Source organism: Mustela nivalis (genome assembly GCF_964662115.1).
Source record: "Mustela nivalis genome assembly, chromosome: 15".
Classification (NCBI taxonomy): domain Eukaryota; kingdom Metazoa; phylum Chordata; class Mammalia; order Carnivora; family Mustelidae; genus Mustela; species Mustela nivalis.
In genome coordinates this window covers 79,306,593-79,330,893 of record NC_139034.1, presented here as the reverse complement: position 1 = coordinate 79,330,893, position 24,301 = coordinate 79,306,593, and the positions used below count along the sequence as shown (strand labels likewise).

The window sequence follows — 24,301 nt, the reverse complement described above, 5'->3', positions numbered from 1 at the left end:
CTTTCTACTGACGACAAGAATGTTAGCCAAGACCCATAGTGACTAAGGGAGATGTAGTATATAGAAAAGATCACTTTTGTTCATGGGAAGAAAAAAATAAAATGTCAGAAAAACAAAAAATGAACCATCCCCCTCTCCAAAAAAAGTAATAGTGGAGACAGAGTGTTTTAGAAATCAGGAATCAACTGTGTATGTAGATAGCATGCTGCAGCCCTGGGGTCTACGAGAAGTCTCTGTTGAGAACACCCAGAGGTAATGGGAGAAAAATCCCACTGGGATAGAATGTTCTGGAAACATCTAGGCCACAAGCAAACACCTCTTTCCACTCAGTGACCTCTAAATGCGTCAGTACTTTACAGTGTGATATTCCCATGATGTCAAGAATTAAGGAAAGTGGCCAGATTCTATTCTTTTTGCACTTTCTGTATTAATATCAGGAATTATAATTTATACCTTTAGAACAGTTTTCATTTATAAAACTAGTGCAAAATTCACACCCAAGGCACCTGGGTGGCTTAGCCAGTTGAGTCTCAGATTCTTGGTTCCAGCTCAAGTCATGGTCTCATCAGGGTCGTGAGATAGAGCCCCATGTGAGGCCCCACACTCAGTGAGAAGTCCACTTGAGATTCTCACTCCCTGTCTCCCTCTGCCCACCCCACCCCTGCCAAAGTCTCTATCTCTTTCTCTCTCTCTAAAATAAATAAATAAATCTTAAAAAAAAACTTCACCTCTAGACCCCAGCGCCTCTTTGTGAGAATCTCCCACGCAGTTTGTAGCTAGAAAGTGGGTTTCGAGCTCTTGGTATAATCAGGATGAGCCAGAAACTTCACAGAACGTCTAGAGCTCAAAGTTGAGTTATGTTGCCTTTTGTTGTCGCCCCCTAAGAATGCCCCATTACTACCTAATAATTCATTACATTTTAAGAAATGATGAGACATTCATGCATTTTTATGATGGAGCAAATGAATGCAGTGGAGCCCACCTTCCAAATGGTAAACATATCACCCCCCACTCCCCCACGCCCCCAACCCAGGACCCAGGACCGGAAAGACCTACAGGATATTTGCCCTAGGGTGCTTCTCCTCTGAAGTTCACAGCACATTCCTCTTTCTGGCTTGCAGGGCAAATCCTCGGAATTTTAATTTCGACAATGTGGGAAATGCTATGCTGGCGTTGTTTGAAGTGCTCTCCCTGAAAGGCTGGGTGGAAGTGAGGGATGTTATTATTCATCGTGTGGGGCCGGTAAGCAAGCACATGGACCCCTTTGAATGCCCAACAGCTGCTTTCCTCTGCTTTGATGAATAACCGTATTTTTCATTTATACAGATGCATGGGATCTATATTCATGTTTTTGTATTCCTGGGCTGCATGATTGGACTGACCCTTTTTGTTGGAGTAGTTATTGCTAATTTCAATGAAAACAAGGTAAGCATCCTTGGTCTGAATACCACCGAGTTTATTCTGTTCTAGCCACTTGCTTGGAGCTCTCTTTTTCTCCCCGCAGCATGAAGTCGCATTCACCCGTGGTGTGACCGATGTAAATAATCTCTGTAACTATTTTATGAGCTACCTCATCGCTGCCCTTCGGGCACGTTATTGAAGAGCGCGGATCTCTTGCTAAAATTCCCCTTTTGGTAATGGCGTCATTAATTCGCTGGCAACTGAAAGGCACATCTCCTATTGTTCAAATGGAAGGAGGTGCCACGAGTTAGGAAAACACAAGGCTGAACTCAGGCACCCGCTGATTGCAGGTGATATTACTTTCACACGATGTAAATTGGATGCTTCTTTGTAACTCCAGAGGTGAACTCAGCGTTTTGATGGGGTTGGGCATGCAGTAGAAAATGTTCCATCCTAATTCACTGAATAAAAAGAAGATTTTCTAATTCAACAGAAAAACTTTATGTACTTTATGAACTCAGGAAGCATGCTGAGATCATAACAGCTCTAACGATCAGTACAAGAGCTCCCAAATGGGAAAACACCGAGCATAGTTTCCTGCCAAAAAGTGAGTTTGGGGGAGAGAGTTCGACGTGGTTCTTCTGGACAAGGCTGGCATGCCCTCTGTTATGTAAGGGTCGGTCTTCTGAGTCCTAATAATGGAGGTGCACACAGATTTGAGCACTGACTCCGCACTCGGGTTTACACACGCTGCTTTCAATTCTCATGACTCTGAAATGCACAGTGGAAGAGAAAACAGCTTACAAAGGTGGCATAACTTGTCTGGGGCTTTTAAGGCGTAGAAAACCCAGGCCAGAATTCAGAAGTGGAGCTGACTCTGCAGAGTCTGAGAGTCTTTCAGTTCAAGAGGGTAAAAATGGGGGCGCCTCGGTGGCTCAGTTGGTTAGGCAGCTGCCTGTGGCTCAGGTCATGATGGTGGAGTCCCGGGATCGAGTCCCATATCAGACTCCCTGCTTGGTAGGGAGTCTGCTTCTCCCTCTAACCTCTCCCCTTTCATGCTCATTTTCTCTCTCTCTCAAATAAATAAGTAAAATCTTAAAAAAAAAAAAAAAAGAGGGCTAAAATGGTGACCCCCTGCAGTGAGTGAAAGCAAGATGTGCTTGCAGCTCCGTTCTGCCCCTGGGATTCGGGGCCAGGACCAACGACTGTATCATTAATGGCCCTCCAGGCCCCACGTGCCTGGTTCCAGCTACTCAGTCAATTACCACCTTTGACATGCGCTAACGAGGACGTATTTCCTCCTGACTTTCAAAGGGTGGAATTCAAAAATCCCCACTTTGGGCCCCAACACTACTTCTGCCCACAGAAACATGGGATTTTAGAGTAAGAAAGAAGGATAGAGAGAGATCATATTGCCCAGTCCCCTATTTTACTGGAACACATTCATAAATGAGTGTCTTTAAGCCCTACTGTGTGTTCAATTTCATACCATGCAAAAAAGGAGGAAGGCAAGTCTAGACCCTTGTGCTGGAACAGACGTGGGGATTCCCCAGTGAGAGCAGAAGCCAGTCAGTCCGTTAACAGAGAGCTTGGGCTCAGCTGGCCCAGAACACCTGGTTTCTGGAGAATCAGGTTCTGATTTCAGGAGAGTCAAACCAGAGACATAAATGCAGCAACATAAGATGTTCAACCCCTAGAGACAGATGTATAATCAATCACAGCCCTTGAACTTAGAGGATTGGCTGAAGTAAGCAGAGTATCAGGAGGCTGACTCCCAGCACTGGTTGTATTTCTGCTCTGAGGGAAGAAAGAAGCACCTTGGCTTGGGTAAGGGGAACGTGGCCACAAGCTCAAGTGGGTGCTTAGAGAAAGAGGAAAAATAGAAGATCTCATGTTAACAGATGTAACAAACTTGGTTATTTAATTGGACATCCAAATTTCTGAGTTAAATGAACTATTCAGAAGAGATTTTTTTTTTCCTGTAAGCTTTTCTGAGGGAAGCATGTGAGCTGCTGTATAAGAGCATTTATTCCTTAACCATTCAGTCATTCGGCAGATTTCTTTGAGCATCTACTGATGCCAGACGTGCTCTTGACCCTAGGGCCACAAGGAGCTAAACACACAAACTACACACTAAACACATCAAGATTTCTGCCCTCATTGGGCTCCCATTCTAATGATCATACCCAAAAGTATGTAAGCAGATTTCCAAATATATAGACACTGGGGAAATATAAAGATATGAGAAATAAGGCAAGCTTTGGGGGCGATGTTTTCACAACTCAGAATTACACAAAATTATATCTTCCTTAGAAAATGGAACCCTGTCTGAAAAGTTCAAAATAGGGGTGCCTGCGTGGCTCAGTGGGTTAAAGCCTCTGACTTCGGCTCAGGTCATGATCCCAGGGTCCTGGGATCGAGCCCCACATCAGGCTCCCTGCTCAGCGGGGAGCCTGCTTCCCCCCCCTCTCTGCCTGCCTCTCTGCCTACTTGTGATCTCTGTCTGTCAAATAAATAAATAAAATTTAAAACAAATTAAAAATAATAAAAATAAAAACTTCAAAGTCTGTACTAGTAACATATGCATTTTTAATTTCTCCATTATAAAAATTTGATTAATAAACTTAATTTCACAATGATAAACTTTCAGAGGTTTTCAGATATTAATGATCAGATGATACCACCACGCTTATTATTTCTTTTGGATCATTTCAGAATTCAACTTTCTAAAATAATTTGTTTTGTATAATAAAGGAATAATATGAATGTGTATTGTACCCAGAGAACCAGAGTATTTGTTTGCTATTAGTGAGAAAAATGGCTTAGCAATACTAATATCAGAAAAATTAATTTAAAACAAATATCAGGGGCTCCTGGGTGGCTCAGTCCTTAAACATCTGCCTTGGGCTCCAGTCATTATCCCAGAGTCCTGGGATCCAGCCCTGTGTCGGGCTCCCTGCTCTGCAGGAAGCCTGCTTCTCCCTCTCCTTCTGTTGCTCCCTTGCTTGTGTTCCCTTTCTCGTTGTGTCTCTGTCACATAAATAAATAAAATCTTTTTAAATAAATAAATATAAACAAAACAAATATCATCATTAGGATTAAGCTGTGTAATCAAATAATTGCAAAAGAAACTAATAACTAGCAAAGTATAGAACTCCTGAACCATAAAATATATGAGCAAAAACAAACCAAGTTATTTTAAAAAGCTAGCAAGTCCAAAGTCATAGTGAAAGATAATAACATATTTCTCTAAGAAATTCATAGACAGAAAAAATTATGAGATTTGATACAATAAAAACATTTGATCTATTGGACATAAAAAGAACCTTAACCCCAATAATTTTCAATTATAAAAGTGTACCTCTAACGAGTTCATAAATTAATAGTGGCCAAAAAATTGATAATGTACAGAATGCATGATCTATAATAATAAAAAAAGATAACAAAATTCCCTCATAAGTTGAAGATGTTAAGACAACATTCTAAATAACTTATGAGTCACTGAGGAAATCAGAATAGAAAAACACAAGACATTTAGATAAATCATTTATAAAAATCATAGATGAAAGCTCACAAGATACAAATAAATCAGTAGTTAGAGGGAATTTATGACTATATGTGTACATTCAAAAAATCAAAGATTAAATAGTAATATGTCAAATATCCAAATCAATAAATTATAAAAACAACAAAGTAAAATGGAAGAAAGTAATAAAGATAAGGAAAAAATAATACTGGAAACAAAGATACTATACAAGAGTCAAAAATGACAAAAACAGATTCTCTAAAAAAATTAAATTGATAAACCTCTCTCAAAGTCGAGCATGAACAAAAAAAGTGGAAAAGGAACATAAACAAGCTACAGTGATTCAAACAGGATAGGTAATGATAGAGAGACAGAAAGTTAAACTTACAGAATAAAACTGAAAGCCCCAGGATGGATCGGTATATATAAAACAGAAGTAGCACAATAAATCCATGAAGATGAGACCATCAATAAATGACCCTGGGGTCACTGAGGGTCTAGATAGAAGAAACTAAACAGAGATCTCTACCTCACAGCAAATTCAGAAAGGAATTCCAGGAGAATGAAAGACGTAGTTATGAAAAACCATTCTTCAACCATGTAGAGTTTATTTTTGACCCTGCAAGTATCCCACTTGTGGATTTCTTGACTTTCACTACAAAGTGTAATCCATAAAGAAAGAAATTTATAGATTAGATTACATTAAAATGAAGTTTCTGAGAGATAAGAGACATGATAAGCAAAAAAAAAATTTTTTTTAAAGCAAGCTAAGACTAAGAGAAAATACTTGCAACTCATATAACTGACAAAAGATTAATATCTAGAATATATCAAGAATTTCTATAAAACATCTAAAAGTAAATATCCAAATACAAAAATGAGCAAAGAATATGAACAGGCAATTCACTTAGGAAGATACAGGAATCACTCCCCCATTTGCACATATAAAAAATGTTTCATCTCACTGGTATTAAAACTAAATTAGATACATTTCCCACCCATCATGGCCAAATTTAAATGTCTGATCATGTCAAGTATTGGCAAGAATATTAGGACATGAACACTTGGAGATTGTTAGCAGCAAATTTTCTTGGTTACTCCTCTTTGGACAGCAACTTCACAATATCTGACAAACAAAAAGTTGCATAAATTCCTAACCCCAGCAATTCCTCTCCTAGAGATTTGCTATCAAGGAAGTCACATAGATGTTTGCCATGAGACAGTACATGTGGGCTTACTGCAACATTTTCATAATACATAAACCTAAATTCTGATATGTTTGTACAGTGGGATACTCTGAGCAGTTAAAGCAATTAGGTCTAGTTTCTAGTTGTGCTGAACTATGCAAAACATAATGTTTAGTGAAGATAAAAACCAGCTGCATAAATAAGCACAGATTGGATACCATTTATAGAAATTTTAAAAATTCAAAACAAGTATGTTCTTATGTATTGATAGATACACAAAGAGCAAAAGTCTGAAAACATGTTGAGGAGGACACACCCTTGAAGGATAGTAATTAGTTCCAAAGAAAGAAAGGAAGAACTGGGTGGGGGGGCTCTTCCCCCCCACCCAGATCTTCCTTTATAATATAATATAATGAATGTCATGCAATATATACATATATATATATATATATATGTATATATAGGCATACTCTAATACACACATATACACATAATAAAGACTTTTTTATCTCATTTAGCCACTAATCACAGCATTAATTCTTCAAGATTCAAATTCTGTGACTTCATACCACTTGAAAATAGTTTTGTGATTATATATATCAAAATAATTAAAAAAAAAAAAAAAAGACGCAATCCCCTTAACCAGAAATAGCAGACTGACAAGTTACAATTTTGCCGCAGCGTTTCCCGCAATGAAACGAAAGGAAACTAACCACTATTGGAATGGGTATCCCTTTTTGAAAATTTGATTGTGTAGAGAACCTTCTTTAGATTTTCCCAAACCTGAATATTATCTGTGTTCAAAGATGCCAGTTGAAGGCCATCCTTTGGGGGACTCCTCTCAAGACCAAATTTGAGAATTCTGACCATGCCTACTGAGCCATCAGGGTATTTGAAGAATATCTTTATTTCACACCCCCAAATTAGTCCTGTTGGTATCAACACCCCATTTGCGATGTCCTTGGTGTGGAGTAGACGACATAAGGCCTTTTTCTGCTTTCCTTTGTTTATTAAGGGGACAGCTCTGCTGACTGTAGATCAGAGAAGATGGGAAGATCTGAAGAGCCGACTGAAGATAGCACAGCCTCTTCATCTCCCACCTCGCCCGGGTATCAAAGATGCTCTGATTTTATTCATGTTGGGCACCAGTGTTCATGATTCCCCAGGAGTCTAAGATTTCAATTAAAATAATAATCGTGAGGCCACTAGGCGGTTGTGCATAAGTTAATACAGAAACAGGCTCCAAACTACAGATCTCTCCATAGGCTATTAAAATCAACCACCCAAAGGCTGTGCTTCAGTGCTCTCAGGATAAGCCCTAATGAAAAAATGAATTTTTAAATAAAATATATTTGTGCTTGCCTTTTAAACATATGAGTGAAATGTATTAAACTGACAGAAATTGAATGATGCGGTTCTCCTTCCAATACAGACGGCGTCATGCACCGTCGTTTTAAATATTCAGAACCAGCCCTTCCTGCAAAACACCACACAATAAGATTGAACTATAGGAGGAAAAAAAAGAGTAATGAGTTTTTTAAATGAGCATTAAAGGAAATGGAAGACAAGAAAGTAAATGTAACCTAGGTCTGAAATGCCCTTGCCTCAACCTCTCTTTTGCAGATAATGATGGATTTAGAGCTAAGATGTACGACATAACCCAGCATCCGTTCTTTAAGAGGACAATTGCCCTGCTTGTCCTAGCCCAGTCGGTGCTGCTGTCCGTCAAGGTACGTTTCTTTCACACTGAAACTCTGAGAAGGACTGGCTTGTTGGGCGTATCCAAGCATATTGCAAAGGGCCATATCCGTCCATAGTTTACATTTCTTGGTGGAAAAAAATGAAAATTCACAGTCATGTTCTAATGAGAGAAAGAGGGGAGAGTCTTGATAGGTCTGGTGGCTGCAGACAAAGACCGGTGCGCTGTTTCTCTTGCAGTGGGACGTGGAGGACCCCGTGACCGTCCCTTTAGCAACCATGTCTGTTGTGTTCACCTTCATCTTCGTTCTGGAGGTACGGTCATGAGCCAGAGGGCTCAGGGGGTGGCAGTGGGCATCGCAAAGTAGAGCAGTGCCCTCCTTTGACAGCACCCACGGTTAGCTCTATGTTCCATTGTTTTTGAAGTCTTTTTTTGGGAGAGCGTGGCACGCTCGTAGGGTATTTTCCTTCTGGGGCTGTGGTGCTTCGCTTAAACAAAGATTTCACATTCTATTCCAGATTTGTCTAACGGCAGAAATTGCTAACTGCTGTTTATTGCTGTATCTGCAGGTTGACCTGTCTGGTTATAGGAGTTCAAACATCTTTACTGAACTGCACAAACCACTGTAATTCAGGGACTCAGATCACAATGTGGTGGACAAGAGGGCTGGCTCAGACAGGATTATTTTAATATATGGTCTGTGTCATATCACTTTCCAGCACAATCTTCTTTGAAATACAAGCAGATTCTTATTTCACCCTGTGCTGGTTGATGTTTCCCAAAATCTGTGGTCTTTTACTCAAGGAAGAAAAACGTCCTGCTATCAGAACTAGTCATAAAACAAGGAGAGAAGAACCTAGAGAATATAGATTTTTAACCTACCCAGCTTTAAAATTTAGATAGATAGATCTACTTCTTTATCTCCGTATCTGTATCTATCTATGTATGTATCTATCTCTTGGTAATAAATTCTTGTCTTTGGTTCCCACATCTTTTTTTATAAAGGGCCTCAAGTTCACACATTTAAACATTTACTGAACACTCAACCTCTGTATTCTGTCTTCCTTATCTTCCCCCAGGTTACAATGAAGATCATAGCAATGTCACCTGCCGGCTTCTGGCAAAGCAGACGAAACCGATACGACCTGCTGGTGACATCGCTTGGCGTGGTCTGGGTGGTACTTCACTTTGCCCTCCTGGTATGTGTGTAATTCATTTTTATTTTAGTTGATAACTTGGGTTCAGGTAACCCTGTTTCTGGTCTTGTCTCAGTCCGCCTCAGCCTACCCTCAGGTGTCAGATTCACCTTCCTACATCGACCCTTGACTGTGACTGGCCCTTGGCCAAGCTTGTGCACACAACCCCCCACACTCTTCACACAGACAAAGTATGGCCCCTCAGAGTCCTAGAGTGTGTGAATCAGAAGAACCTTAAAGATCTCTGGTTTAACTCTCATTTTCCCAAAAGAAAACACAGAGAGAGAGAGAGAGAGAGAACAGTGGAAACAGAGATTATGAGACCTGCCTAAGTTCATATACGAGCTATCAGAAGACTCCAACCCAGTTTTCTGAGCCAAAGTGTAGCATCTATACCACTGTGTTCTACTCAGTATTTCACAGTGGAATTTTCAGGTACTTTTGCTGCCACACTTCCTACTGACATCCAGCTGCTGTCCCGCTAAAGTGTGTCATTCCCAGGGTCTATACCTGAGTTCTCACTAGTTTGCCTAAAATGCCTCCACCTTCCATGTAGTCTGAGCTCCTGCTCAAAATCCATATCCATGGGGGTGCTTGACTGAGATCTAACTAAGACTGTGTTGTCCAATAAGAACAAAATGTGGCCACAGATAAAATTTCAAATTTTCTAGGAACCACATTAAAAAAATTAAAAAGGAAACTGATGATATGAACTTAATAAGGCATGTTAACCTACTATATCCAAAATATTATCATTTTAACGTGGCGGCAATATTAAAATCATTATTACATCATCTGTTTGGTATTAAATCTTTGCATGTGTATTTCACATTCATAGCACATCTTCATTGAGACCCACCGCATTTCAAGTGTTCAGTAACCACATATGGCTGATGCCGTACTGGACAGCGGAGCTCCAGAAGCCCCTTCTCTGGGCTCCACCATTTTCCAGCCTTGATAGGGTTATTTGTCTTCAGTGACCCTTCGTTCCCTGCTCTGAACTTGGGGATACAACTTCATAATTTATCCATTCCATATGAGTACTATAGAGATCAAGCACATGAAGTTCTTCTAACTGTAAAGAGTATACAACCCCATAACACATTATTACAAGTACCTTCTTTTTTGTTTGTCTTCTTTGACCCCAGACAAAAGTAATATTACCAGATTTCCCTGCTCTCTCCTATCCATTCTTCGATCCTCTCCGATGTTAGAATCACACCACAAACAAGCCATCACACCCAGTACCCATTTACACATTACAGAGGACATGCTTTCGTATGAAATTGCCCTGTTCAGGCAGGTAGGTATTGAGTGTCCTTCTTAAAACAACAATCACCTTCAACGTCAAGAACTGTGCCAAGCCTCCATGGGTTTTTCAGTCACCCTGATTCATTTCCCCCAATGACAGATGGTTTGCAGCAGTAAAGATGGGCAGTCACCATGCTGGGAAGGGAGAAGAAGGCAGTGAACAAAGAAAGACATCTTCTGCCCTTGTGGGTATCACAGCTTGTGGGAAGTTGGTGTTTTGTTTTATTTTAAAGTTTTAAGCCAGAATATTTAGTCACGATCCAAGAGGCTGGGGGGACTTTGGGACAACTGCAGGTAGGCATTCATGGGAATACTCCCAAGTCAGTAAGAGTAACAACCATAGTGAGGCAGATGGAGGAGAGACACACATTTCCTGGGATGACACAAAGCAGTGGGAGGTGGCTTCGTCAGAGAGATCCTGGAAGTGTCCCTGTGGAAGTGATGGCAGGGTTTAGTCTGTAGGATGAAGGGCATGCCAGCAACTGTCCATATGATGGAATGCTGTGGGAGGGAAATCGTGCCTGGAGTAGAAGGAGCAAGGGGAACGTGGTGCAAGATCTGGATAGCACCTCTCAGGACCAGGCAAAGGATGAGGGTCATCCTCCCAGAAGCCATTGGGTGTCATCACTTTCAGAATGCAAAGTGGGAAGCCATCTAGAACAGATTTGGAACTAATGTGGAAAGGGGCATCAAGGTCCATGTTTTTATCTTTCCCTAGACAAATGGATTCAAAAGCTACTTGGTCCGAGCAGAAGAGTAGAACAGGCTTCCTAATTCTGGATATCCTAGAGAAGGACATCTTACACCGAAAAGACCAACTTGCCTGTTCTCCCTGAATGCTTTTGTTCTCCTCCAAGAACGTCCAGTTCTGGAAGGATGCTCATCCTCCACTCTATTTTGCTGTCTATTGTGAAGGAAGATGCAGTCCTTGTTCCCATCCAAAGTTATTTTTGTGCAGACATATTCATTTCCTTCTCCTCAAAGTTATCAGTGGACCCCCTTCCCAGGGGCCCATATGGGACTGTTGTCACTTGGCTAGGCAAGGCTCCTCAAGAAAAATCATGCCTTGGCATGAGTTTAATGCCACAGTTGTTATTGCGGTTCTAGCTGATGGGATCTTTGTTTCTGAGATGAAGCTTTCTTAGTCATAAAGCACACCCAGTCATCTCTTGCTGTTGATCACACACTTGAAGAATGAGCGGGACGTGTTTCTGGACAGGGTAGACATCTCTGAAATCAGCTTACAGGAATGTGGCCAGCTGGTCTTCAGAGTCTTGAGGGACCTTCCGAGAGGGGAAAGCTGACCTCCCACCATCTTTTCCAACACCACACGTCCCCCTTTGCCAGGATCTGCACTTCCGGTCTCACTTGGCTTCCTCATGTTGAGTTGTTACCCTGTTTTTCTTGCTCCTCAAAGGAGCTGGTCATGATTTTATGTAAGATAAGCTTCAAAACACAGAATTCAGCTGAGCAAAACAAGGAGCGAAGTTTCATTTAAGATTTGATTTTATAGCTAATATTTATTCATGAGTTTTGGCAGTGACCTTTTCAGCACCTTTTAAAGATAAATTTCTTATAAGAATTTTCACATTTTATTAAGCTAATTACTCAGTAGACTTCACAGAAGACTTAAAATGAAAACAAGATCTTTTGCACACATTATGAGCGGCTCTTTTCGGTTTAAATTTCAGAATGCATATACCTACATGATGGGCGCCTGTGTGATTGTCTTCCGGTTTTTCTCTATCTGCGGAAAGCATGTGAGTACATTGTAAAAGATACTATCAAAGGTTACGTATGCACAGAAAAAAGGAGCAAAGCCTAATTGACTTCAGCTGTCCTTCTGGGTCTTAAAGGTTGAAGTTAACTTGGGATGCTGGTCATCCCAAGTCCAAATGAGCCAATATCAAATGTTTAAATGAATCAGTAGTTTAGTTATCTTGTGTTATGTTTCCTGACATTTATGCTATTTATTTATTCTTCATATTTACTAGATGAACTCATTCATCAACTGAAGATAACATATTGGGCATGAAAGCAAAAACCAATGGTCTTAATACTTCTATTTTATTGTTTTTATTTGTAACAAAGTTACTTTACTGCAAAGAAAAATGGTCTTTAATGACGCTTCATGGTTCTATGATCCTAGATTTCTTTATATTCTTTTTCTTGTTCATGCATAAACTCGGCATCTAATTTTCATTGTTTAAAGTTGCTTCCTTTTTCATTACTGACATTATTTCATATACATTCCATAAATGTCCATATTTGGTACATTCAGTGTTTGATGCCATTTAGCATTTTGTTATTGTTTAGGCCTTTTTCTGTGAGCAACTGTTTGTAGAAGAATCCTGAGGCAACTCAGGGGGAGAGGCCAAAAATGGACAGCCATCCTCACAGAGACTTCAGCAGCAAGAGAAGCGAAAATGTAAAGCTAGGAATTTCAGGGGAAGAGTTTTTATGAATTTGGCTGAAAAGGCTGAACAGTTTGAAATACAAATTGAATTTCTCTCTAGTGGTTTTTTTTTGGAATAATAATAAGATTTAATACCCTTTAATAAGAATTAATTCAAAGCAGTTGTCAAATGAGGGTCACTCTTTTTTTTTTTTTGAAGATTTTATTTATTTGACAGACAGAGATCACAAGCAGGCAGAGAGAGAGAGGAGGAAGCAGGCTCCCCGCTGAGCAGAAAGCCCGATGCGGGACTCAATCCCAGGACCCTGGGATCATGATCTGAGCTGAAGGCAGAGGCTTTAACCCACTGAGCCACTCAGGTGCCCCATGAGGGTCACTCTTGTGCCAAGCGGCGTACCTGTCATTCATGTCCCAGTTTCGCCCCATTCTGTGAATTAAATATTCGTTTTCTCCTCCCCGCCTGCACCTCCATGCAGGTGACGCTGAAGATGCTGCTCCTGACGGTGGTGGTCAGCATGTATAAGAGCTTCTTCATCATCGTAGGAATGTTCTTACTGCTCTTGTGTTATGCTTTTGCCGGGGTCGTTTTATTCGGCACTGTGAAATATGGAGAGAACATTAACAGGTGGGTGTTTATTTTTCTTTTTAGTCATTTATCAAGCAAACTTTTTTAGTCACGAAGTCATGACTAACAATCTGAATGGCTTTTGTCTATTAAAGACGAAAGGGAAGGGGAAGCGATCAGTTGGAAATGAAAACGAAATAAAATGGTCACATGTTAAATGACATTTTTCTAATTAAAAACAGCCCACATATTGACTTTAGAAGTCTTACTGCCATAATATTCCCATAATGGAACACGAATCCATAATTCCACACCTACCGCCTCGCAGGAATAACCACTTCGAATATCCTGGTGAATTTCTATCCATCTACTGCCAAAAAACAATATATTCTTTTTTTAATTACACTTTAAGATGACTCTGGGTTTTCCTTTTTTTTCTTTTTTTCTTTTTCTTTCTTTCTTTTTTTTTTTTAAAAAACACCACATGAGAAGTCATAATTCCCCAAATGGTTACAACGTAGGAAAAGCATTTTTCAAAGATGATCTTAAATTTTGTGGAAGCGCCACATAGTTTTTTTTTTTTTAAAGTAATTATACAACAAATTAAATGCCAGTGTGCCTTGTTGCAGAGATTACTTATTTGATCCACAGCAGCTTCAGTTTTTATAGCAAACTCTATGTGAAAGAAGGAATCACTTTCACTTGTCAAAGCTGGGACCCTCGGTCATTCAAGATGCCTGGCCAGAACTGGTGTCGCCCGCGGGGGTTGGGTTTTCAGACAGCTGTCCTTGAGGGCAAAAGTGAGTAACAAACACATTATGAGGGTACAGCCTTTACACATGGTAACTTAGCAGCCACCTTTGCTCCGCAATCTACCTGTTTTAGTGGTGACGCCTTATGACTTCATGACAAACTATTACCCATTTCCTGGTTTTTCTTCCTTGATTAGGCATGCCAACTTTTCTTCAGCGGGAAAAGCCATCACGGTCCTCTTCCGAATTGTCACAGGCGAAGACTGGAATAAGATTATGCATGACTGTATGGTAAACGTCTCTTCACCCCCAACAGTGCCTCAGCTTAGAACCAAATGAAACCCTTTGCTATGCGACATTGGCAAGGGTCATCCTTGTTAGCATCAAGACTTTGTGTACAAAACACACAGCCTGGCCGTTGGTTCATGTGCATTGTTTTCCATTATAGTGTCTGGCCAGAGGCAGGAAGAATATCCCGGGAAGCCAGCTTGAGCTATCATAGTTCATCTGGCAAATCCACGTTCTGTGGGCATTGTCCCCCCCCCCACACACACACCTTTAACATTTTGGCCGTCAAGGACAACCAGGGCAGTTCCGCTTCTTTAACTGAATTTACTCAACAGATTCTCACCAAGCGCCTGGTTTATACTGAGCCATGCGCTCGGTGCTGGGCCTCCCAGGACTCCAGGGCACGTTCAAGGAGATCCCAGCCAGGGTCACACCCTCCCTTTGGTTCCTCCCTCCTCCTCGCGGTCCCTCTTGACTCCCATACAACTTGGGCACTCCGTGTTGCTCCTTTGTAGCGTGTGTCCCAGCTGTAGTGAGTTACTGGCTTGATTATTTCATCTCTGTTTCCTCTCTCACAACCTCGAGAGCAACGCTGTTCAAAAGAAATTTCTGCAGTGCAGATGGCAATCAACTCTGTCCCCCTCCGTAGCCCTCTGTGGGTTCTGAGCACTGGAAATGTGACCAGTGCGCGCCCGAGCAACTGAATTCTAAATTTCACCTAAGGCTATTGGATGTTCATTAATATACATTTACATTTTGATAGCCACACTCAGTCCGTGGCTCCCTAGAGCTCCAGATTGTTGGCAACATGAAGGAGGGACAGAGTCTGTGTCTCGCTTAGACGTGTCTGTCTCCAGCCCTGGGTAGAAATCCAGCACACAGTAGGAGCTTAAGAACTCTGCCTGAATAAAGGGGGACAGAATTTACCGAATCAGATATAATATAAGGCAGAATAAAATAAGTTCTAAATAAAGAACAAGCAGAGTGCTGAGGGGATGTAGTGTCTCCAGCCGAAAGAAACCAGGTCTTTCAGAGGTGTTGCCTTTTTATTGGGCCACTAAGGACATGAAGGCTTTTGATAACCTGAGCCGTGCACTCTTCTGTCATGTCCCAGTAAGGTGCTCCAGGAATGAGGATTCCTGGTTTCTTCTTACACAATTTGAATGTGAGTCTGTTTCGTGTGACAAATCTTCATAAATCTTGACCCATTCATTAGGTCAGAGAAGTTTTTTAAATGCATTTTTATTTGACTGTCTGTAGTTCCCATCACAATGACTATTTACCATTCAGGACTAGAGGAGGTGGCAGAAAGAAGGTGTCTTGGAAGAATCAGGTTCATTTTCATTGCGCTTCTAAAATGGCAATGAACTTGGGATTCTCCAAGACTCGAAGTGGAGAAGAAATGAAATACTCTTTTTGATTTTTGGTGCAGATGATGTACTCAATGTACGTAGCTTCTGAGAGACTAACTTTGAAATTAATGCTATTTTCTGTGCGGAGGAATCGTTCCCTCACAACAACGGGCACAGAAATCTGTATTCTTCACGCTCACCCACCCCCCCTTCTCGTCCCCCTTGGCCGTGTAGGTCCAGCCTCCCTTCTGCACTCCAGACGAATTCACATACTGGGCAACAGACTGTGGAAATTATGCCGGGGCGCTTATGTATTTCTGTTCATTTTATGTCATCATTGCCTACATCATGCTAAATCTGCTTGTAGGTAAGTGAGGTTCGTTGAATGGGTTTTAATATCTTTAAGCTCAGGTACTTAGATAATTATGTACAATTTGCAAGTAATTATCCCAGATTGCTTGGGGTGGGTGTTTCACGGCATTAATTATAAATTGTTGCCTCTCGATCCAGAAGCTGAAAAGACCTTTGAAAGGCATGTAAATGACAGTTGATTGCAATTTCAAGAGTTGTCCTATTAATTATGATCATTAATTTCAAAAGAGCTCTTCTCACACGTTGAGTTGAACAAATCTCAGGGAGGGCTACCTTTATGGCCTCGAAAGATCACAGTTATGTTTTTTGAAAGATACACGGTGTTCCCCAGGTGTGGGGCCACCCAGAACCCAACCTGACCTTTAAAAACTACCCTGGAACCGTCAACTAAGAGTGAAAGCCAACTGGCATGGCTATCGCTACACACAGAATGTCTGTTTATTCTCATGACCCTCATGTTTTGGAAAGGCAGGAGCCGGATACATAGCTTAGTCCAAGTGTAAAATATGCCAACTTGGAAAACAAACTAAAAACACTTTAAAAATTTGGCTTATAATGTAGGTGATAAAATCCATTATTTATAATAGATGTTTTACTCTTTCTAAAAAATGACAGATTAGCATAATTCTCTAACTTCTTCACTTTTTTTTTCTCTTTTTAGCCATCATTGTGGAGAATTTCTCCTTGTTTTATTCCACAGAGGAAGATCAGCTTCTAAGTTATAACGATCTCCGCCACTTTCAAATCATATGGAATATGGTGGATGATAAAAGAGAGGTAGGAAAGGGGGCTGCTGCTTTGTGCCCAACCCAAAGAGACTCACTGAGACAGCATGAAGACCACAGACCACAGACCCTCAGCTATTTAACTGCTCTTTTTGTCACCAGTGGACATCTATTGAATTTGGAATGGCCATTGGCGAATTGTAGAAAGCCGCCATTGACCGTTCAGCAGAATATGCTGGGTGGGGAGAGGGGCAGAATGGTCCCCTTCATGTCCAACCACAGGTGTCCTTTTCTTTGGACATTCAAAAAGTCACCAAGGAAAGGAAACCAAGGAAGCTCTGAAGAAACCAGCCCTGGGCTGGGAGCAGGAGAAGGGGAGAAGTTCAAATCACCAGAGCCATGGGGTAACACCAAGGCAGAGCCAGCCACTGAGAACAGTCTTGATTAGAATTGCAATGGGGTTGTTGAGTGGTTTCTGAAAGTTATTGGTTTTAATTATTTGGGACTTATGAGTTGAATTCTTGAATCATTAAACTTACCCAGGATTTCCTAGAATTAGCTAAAGCAGCAGCATCTTCTCCCGTTGTGCCTTCTCTTCCTCCTCCTTCATCTCAGCAAACACTCGGGTACTGGGTATATAGCAATGAGCACCATGGAAAGGCCCCCATGCTCACAGAGCTTCTGTTCTAATCATAAGTGAAACAATAATTATAATTATTATTATTATCTCAAGAAGCTATAAGTATTTCGCAAAAAGTACCAGAGTAGAGATGGGTTAGCCTTGGGGACAGGCCACTTTAGTGGGGTGGCCATGTCGGTCTGGCTGGGGAGGTGCTGTTAGACCCGACCTCTGAAAACCAAGGAAAGTTCTGCTGTGGGAAAATCTGGGGGACATGGGGGGCAAATCCTAATATTGCTGCAGGAAGAGTTCACAGAAGGCATGAAGACCACAGACCAGAGGAGGCTGGGGAAAGGGGCATGCAGAGCTAGGCCCGCACGGTAATGCCTGGCTTTCTCCTCCCCCACTGTCACCCTTTCCCTGACGCCCCCCACTTTTCCAGGCACCAGGCTCAGGGGGCTTTCTCTGAGACCGTGGCCTGCCTGTGTGGCCATCTGGCCTCGATGTCTCATCTCCCCTCGATCCCCCTGCAGCTCCAAGATGGCTGCCTGCTGGAACCTGACTTCCTCGGACACACGCGTCAATAAGAGCCCCACCGGTCACAGGTTAAGGTGTCAGTAACTGACAGGATTTGATGGGTCGCCCCTGCCCCTGCCTCTTGCCCAGGGCCTGAGTTCACAGACGCTAGATGGGGTTGCCTGTAAGGGAGCAACACGTGTTCGATTTTCAGAACCTAGAGCTGCTCTGACCTGGTTCTCTGGTACGTCATTGTTCAAATAATGGAGAAGACTTGAACAAGAGTGATCATTCACCAGAAGAACCACTTAGAATCAATGTTTGGAAGTTTGTGGCATCCAGGAGAATTGGAGGGGAGGATCGTGGACACAGGAATGTTCTGGAATGTTCTGCTTTTCTGTGATAACGCATTACCAACCCACTCAGCGTGTGTTTTAGAGAAACAAATGAGCTGGGGCTGAGTCGGTGAAATGGCCAGGAGAAGAGGAGCCTGACAAAGCAAGGGCTCAGGCTGGGAGGCAGAGGGCCTGCTTTGTACCCTCCTAGGCTCCCAGTGCTGCCAGCTTCCGAGATCCCACAGAACCGGAGAAACACCAGCAGAAGATCCAAGTGCTCCCCCTCCCCACCCATCCCCTCACCCAGCCTCCATGGAGGCCAATAACTTCCTTGCTGCCCCTCTTTTGAGGAAAATAGATGGTGTTCTGGGTGGGGTTTTTGTTTTTTCTGTGAAAACTGAATCCCAAGAGAATCATTATGGCCTGAAGATGATTTACCCAGTCACTGTGTTGCCCACCAGGGTGTGATCCCGACTTTCCGGGTCAAGTTCCTGCTGAGGCTGCTGCGGGGGAGGTTGGAGGTGGATCTGGACAAAGACAAGCTCCTATTTAAGCACATGTGCTACGAAATGGAGAGGCTGCATAACGGTGGTGATGTCACTTTCCACGACGTCCTCAGGTACGAGGGGGTCTTCCCAACCGCGTGTCACAGAGCCCACCCGAGCCCAGAACCTGAAGCTGTGGCCGTTCTAGGCCTTGTGAAACACAGCCGACAAGGAGGCTCACAAGCCAAGATGGCACATCGCTGAGGGGATAAGGCGAGGCCACACGGCTCAGGCTCCAAGGGGCCTTTAAGGACCCTGTCTGAGTGAGTGTCTCACACAGGAGCGGGAAGAAGCAGGGGTCTGATGTCCCCAGAAGTGCCCCTTACTGACTAGGGAGCTCCTGACAGGGAGAGGTAGGGAGAGAGATGGGGGCCTCGGGGTACATGGCCGCCCTTTGTTTTGTGAGGAAGGAGCTGTTCCCAGAGAGTTGTGTGACTTGCTCGGTCACGAAGCTTCCATGGTCAAGCTGGGGCTAGGTGCTGATCTTCTCACTTGTGGGGCCGCTCGTGATGGTTGATCCCACTTGGATGGGCAAGAATACCATTCCAAGAATACCCAGACAGGACCAAGGGAACAAAATACCATAAACTCAGTGGTTTAAACAAGTGTATTGTCTCATAGTCCTGGAGGCTGAAGTTCGAATTCAAGGGGTCAGCAGGGCTCATTTCTTCTGAGGCTGCGAGGGGGAATCTGCTCTAGCTTCTGGGGCTTTGCTGGCCATTGTCATAGAAACCTCACCCTGATCTCTGCCTCCATCTTCATGTGCGGTTCTCCCCATATGCACATGTGTGTGTGTATGCATGTGTGTGTGTGTGTGTGTGTGTGTGTGTGTGCACGTGCTCCCCTTTCATAAGGACACCATTCAGATTTGATTAGGGGACCATCCCTTTCCGATATGACCTCACCTTAACCCATTACATCTGCAGTGACCTATTTCTGAAAAAGATCACATTTTGAGGTACTCGGGGTCATGATTCCAACATCTATCTGCCCCCTGGCAACCACCAGTTTGCTGTCTGTATTTAAAAGTCTGTCCCTGCTTTGTTTCTTTTATTTTTTAGATTCCACAGGTAAGTGAAATTACATGGTATTTGTCTTCCTCCCTTCTGGCTTATCTCACTTAGCATTATACCCTCTAGGTCCATTCACGTTGTCACAAATAGCAGGATCTCGTTCTTTTTTTATGGCTGAGAACTATCCCAGTGTACATAGACTACACCTTCTTTACCCATTCTAGCATCATCTTTTTAAAGAAAATATGGGAACTGGATTTCAACGCAGTTGGTTTCCTTTGGAATCATATGTATTTCATTTTATGCATTTAAAATGATCTTCTATGGAAAGTCCTGTAGGCTTCGCCCTCAAAGAGGTGCAGCCACAGGAAGAGTCAAGGCCCCCCTCCAACAGGAGCTGTTCTCACCCCGTTGCACGTTCAGCTGCTCAGATACACAGAAATATGCTTGTGACTGAACCTTGAAAAAAAGATCAGAACAGGAAGGGCTTGGGAGAACCTCTCGAAAGTTAATTCTCTTCCTTCCCACTACTCATTTCTTACAGGAGCAAGCTAAAGGGCAGAAACAGAGGCACAAAATACGTGTGATTAGCAAAGGATTCCGTCTCTCTCAGAAAGTTTACCAAATTGTTCCTCCTGGGGACCAGTATTATTAGGCTGAAAGTGAAGCACAGAGACACACCACTGTCATTAAGCAATTATCGTTCAGCCTCTATGGAACCCAGTGAGGCATCTGATAAAATGGACCAGGCAAAGCCCATGGGGGCATTGGTTGACCCTCCCATCCCTTAGCTCAGTACATGATGAAACAGTTGGGCAGGGACGGCAGAAATGAGATTCTGGATGAAGCAGGGACAAGAGGAAGAGCACACAATGGTGGGAAGAGCCTTAGCAAAGAGGTCAGGGCACCCGTGCTGCCCCGGGAGGCCTCCTGAACACCTCGATGCTGTGACGTGGGCTGTGGAGGTGGCGATAAGCTCGCAGACGGGGCTCTGAGGAGGCACTGCCTGGACCTGTTGGGCCAAGGTCAGAATGGGGGCGAGTATTCCACCTTGACTTTGCATCCACCAGAACGAATAAGGAAGATCCAGGGGCACAAATGAGATCAATAGAGAGGGAAATGGGAGCTGGGGAGGGAGCCGGAAGCATGACCTTTGGCCAAACCTGTTAACTATCCCCAGCTGGACCTGAATGTGACAGAAGTATAGAGAGAGCACTCTTCCTTCTACGGGGAATGTTCCAGAGCTTTAATCAGCTGATAATGCAGACGAGGGCCCAGCCTGACTCTTTCCTTTTGACAAACACATAGACGGTGCTTTACTGTTGTAAGCACTTCACAAGTATTAACTCAGTCCTTTAATAAATGGGAACCATGACTACGCCCATCTTACAGAGCAGGTGACATAACTAGCCCAGGTCCCCCAGCTACCCCCAGGGCACAGGGACACTACCTTGGTTGGACTAAGTGATGTCCTCTCTGGAGTCTGAAGGAGCTGCTGCTCAGGATCCCAGGGGGATCGGGATCAGACATGGACTGCTCTCCTGTCCCCCCACCAGCATGCTCTCCTACCGGTCAGTTGACATCCGGAAGAGTCTGCAGCTGGAGGAGCTGCTGGCCAGGGAGCAGCTGGAGTACACTATCGAGGAGGAGGTGGCCAAGCAGACCATCCGCATGTGGCTAAAAAAGTGCTTAAAGCGCATCAGAGCTGTGAGTGGACTGGGGATGTCTGGGTTTGTGTTTCCTCGTCTCAAAGGAGGAAGAAGAGGGAGAAAAGAAAAGAGCTCTGGTGAAGGGTTGGGGGGGCAGGGGTACTCCTGGGTGGCTCAATTTGTTAAGCATCTGCCTGTGGCTCAGGTCAAGAGCTCAGGGTCCTTGGATCGAGTCCCGCATCGGGCTCTCTGCTCATCGGAGAGTCTGCTTGAGATTCTCTCTCTGCCTCTTCTCCTCCCCACCCCATGCTCTCTTTCTCTCTCTCAAACAAATCAGTAAAACCTTTCAAATAGAAGAGAAAGAAGTTTCATTAGCAACACGTGGAGATTCTCCTGTGATTAGCCTCATGGCCCTTCCACTACATCGGCCTCATCCTCTTGCGATGGCCACAAAATCATTCCTGCCTTCGCTGCAGTCCAGACCCAGCTGCACCCTCTTCAGCAGAGTCCGTAAGACGTTCCCATTGAGTGACATTTTTATAATAGAACATGAATGTTTAAAAAGCAGTTTATTGAGGTGCACCTGGATGGCTCAGTCGGTTAAGCATCTGACTCTGGATTTTGGCTCAGGTCACGATCTCAGGGTCATAAGATGGAGCCACGCATCGGGCTCCACGCTGGCCGTGGAGACTGTTTAAGAGTCTCCTCTCCCTCCCTCTTCCCATCGCCCTCTCCCCACATCTCTTTCCCTAAAAAAAAAAAAAAAAAAAAAAAAAAAAAGAGAGAGAGAGAGAAGAAAAAGAAAAAAAGAAAGCAGTTTATTGATATTAAAATATTTGTGATCTCCATTTATCAAACTCAACTGTTCAAAATGCCCCAAATCTCTACAGGTTGAGAGGCCACTGAATGTGCAAAACTACCTATAAATTGTTTCTAAAAATTCCACCGTACCATTGATATTGTTTGGTCTTTAACAAAGGCCACCTCTCCTGGGAGTTCAATGATCTGTCTGCTGCCTTCAGAATTACAAGCTTATAAGATTCTCTAACTCATAAATCAATGAACACATACTATGTTGACATACATTGTGTTTACAATAGACATTTCTACTAGATAATTACTGTTATGAATTACACTTCACAGAGGAAAAAAATCAAATTAATCACTAAATATTTATATTTAACAGATTTTTAAAATTCTGTGTCTCAGAACAACATCAGCTGCAGGAAACATATCTTTCTATTGGATGAGAAAAGGTCCCCCAAGAAACAAAACCACCCAACCTGCCCCACTACAGGCTCTAGGAGCGCACGGGGAGCTGGACCAGCACCAGACTGGGCTCCCCGGTGTGTGCCAAACAGACTGGCCTGCTTTTATCCAAGAACCAAGGCAAGAGTAAGGGTTTCACTCATCCACCCAAGGCTTCTGCCTCTATCAACCCAGAGGAAAAGGGCAGTCACTACTGGCTTCAAGAGCGCCAAGCAAAATAAGAAGGGAAAAAACAAAACACCTACATTAACTATTCAAAAATTCTATTTTACATACAATACAAGGTGTATCAAAGGACATGCTTATTCCCATTGTTATGCAAATGAGCATGGGTTGGGCAGGCTCTGAGCCCTCTTCATAGCAATGTGATAGGGAAATTAGTTAAGCTTCTTTATTTGGAATCCCTAAGAGGTCTCCAAGCACACAGGTTGTTTGGAGAGGAGAGAAGAAAACATGATTTGAGTGGTGGGGGATGGGGGATGTTGGGCTGATTTCTCTGTTACCAAGAGTCTAATCATATTTCCATAGAAACAGCAACAATCTTGTAGCATCATCCACAGCCTGAGAGAGAGCCAGCAGCAGGAGCTGAGCCGCTTCCTGAATCCTCCCAGTATCGAGACCACCCAGCCCAGTGAGGACATGAACGCGAACAGTCAGGATAATAACATGCAACCGGAGGTATGGGTGTGAGCGTCCTTCCTCCAAGGACAGTAGGTGCAGTTTTAGAAATAAAAAATAAATTGGTGCTGTTCACATAGCCGTTTCAAACAAGGTGACAGAATTTCCAATGGGAAGGTTTTAAGTTAAAAACAGTTGGAACGTGTTGATCCAGATTATGTTTGGTTCTTTGCAACTCGGAATCATTTGGGGTTATTTCAAAAGATTCTCATTCTGAGTTGTATGAATACTAAAAAAAAAAAAAAAAAAAAAAAAAAAAAAGGGAATACCCAGAACTCACTAGTTCTGCTGATTTTTATCTAAAAAATTAACATTGCATTTCTATGGGCTTAATTGGAGGCCAGTGATATTAGGTGAAGAACACGGTTTGCCTCAAACTCAGTCCTAAATGCGTTCTTCTACCAAGTCACAGGAACTTGCAGTAGAATCAGTGAAAATGGTTGTAATCAGCCACCGACCATCTTAAATAGACTCATTAAGGATTTGCCCTTCCTGAGCTGGGCACCGCTAGAGCAGAGGGATTCATGAGGATTAGCCCGAGGACCTGCTTTTTGCCATTCCCAGACGCAAGGTCCGCATCCATGTGTCCATACAAATGCGCAGAGGCGCGGACGCCCTGGAGAGCCCGGCCCGGTGACCAGCAGCTGCAGGAGGTCCTGTCCTTTATGAGGGCAGAGTCGCGGGCCCGCGGGAGTTGATCTCCGGAGAGGAGCCCCTGGCAGGGTCCGGCTTCGTGGTGGGTAGTGATGGGGCCGCGGTAAATACTGAAGCACGAGGCTCCGCGCCCGGCCAGGGGCTCCAAGGGGACCTCCTGTTCTGCAGCACAGGTTGGAGTTACGTGATGCTGGCTCCCCAGCAGCGGGGATCCTCTGCCTCCGACAACAGAC

At 43.2% G+C, this 24,301-nt stretch overlaps 1 protein-coding gene across 2 annotated transcripts in view; it reads left to right on the top strand.

Moving 5' to 3' along the window:
• The window catches only part of NALCN (sodium leak channel, non-selective), a 303,888-nt gene that overhangs the window by 276,486 nt on the left and 3,101 nt on the right, over positions 1–24,301 (top strand). For both annotated transcript variants that reach the window (XM_082701489.1, XM_082701488.1), the window contains exons 29-42: positions 1,122–1,242; positions 1,327–1,425; positions 7,130–7,223; positions 7,738–7,844; positions 8,053–8,127; positions 8,893–9,012; positions 12,012–12,080; positions 13,213–13,361; positions 14,251–14,344; positions 15,928–16,060; positions 16,727–16,842; positions 18,722–18,879; positions 21,375–21,525; positions 23,265–23,414. In XM_082701489.1, coding sequence (XP_082557615.1) covers positions 1,122–1,242; positions 1,327–1,425; positions 7,130–7,223; positions 7,738–7,844; positions 8,053–8,127; positions 8,893–9,012; positions 12,012–12,080; positions 13,213–13,361; positions 14,251–14,344; positions 15,928–16,060; positions 16,727–16,842; positions 18,722–18,879; positions 21,375–21,525; positions 23,265–23,414 — 1,636 coding nt within the window. The remainder of the gene's footprint in view (positions 1–1,121; positions 1,243–1,326; positions 1,426–7,129; positions 7,224–7,737; positions 7,845–8,052; positions 8,128–8,892; positions 9,013–12,011; positions 12,081–13,212; positions 13,362–14,250; positions 14,345–15,927; positions 16,061–16,726; positions 16,843–18,721; positions 18,880–21,374; positions 21,526–23,264; positions 23,415–24,301) is intronic.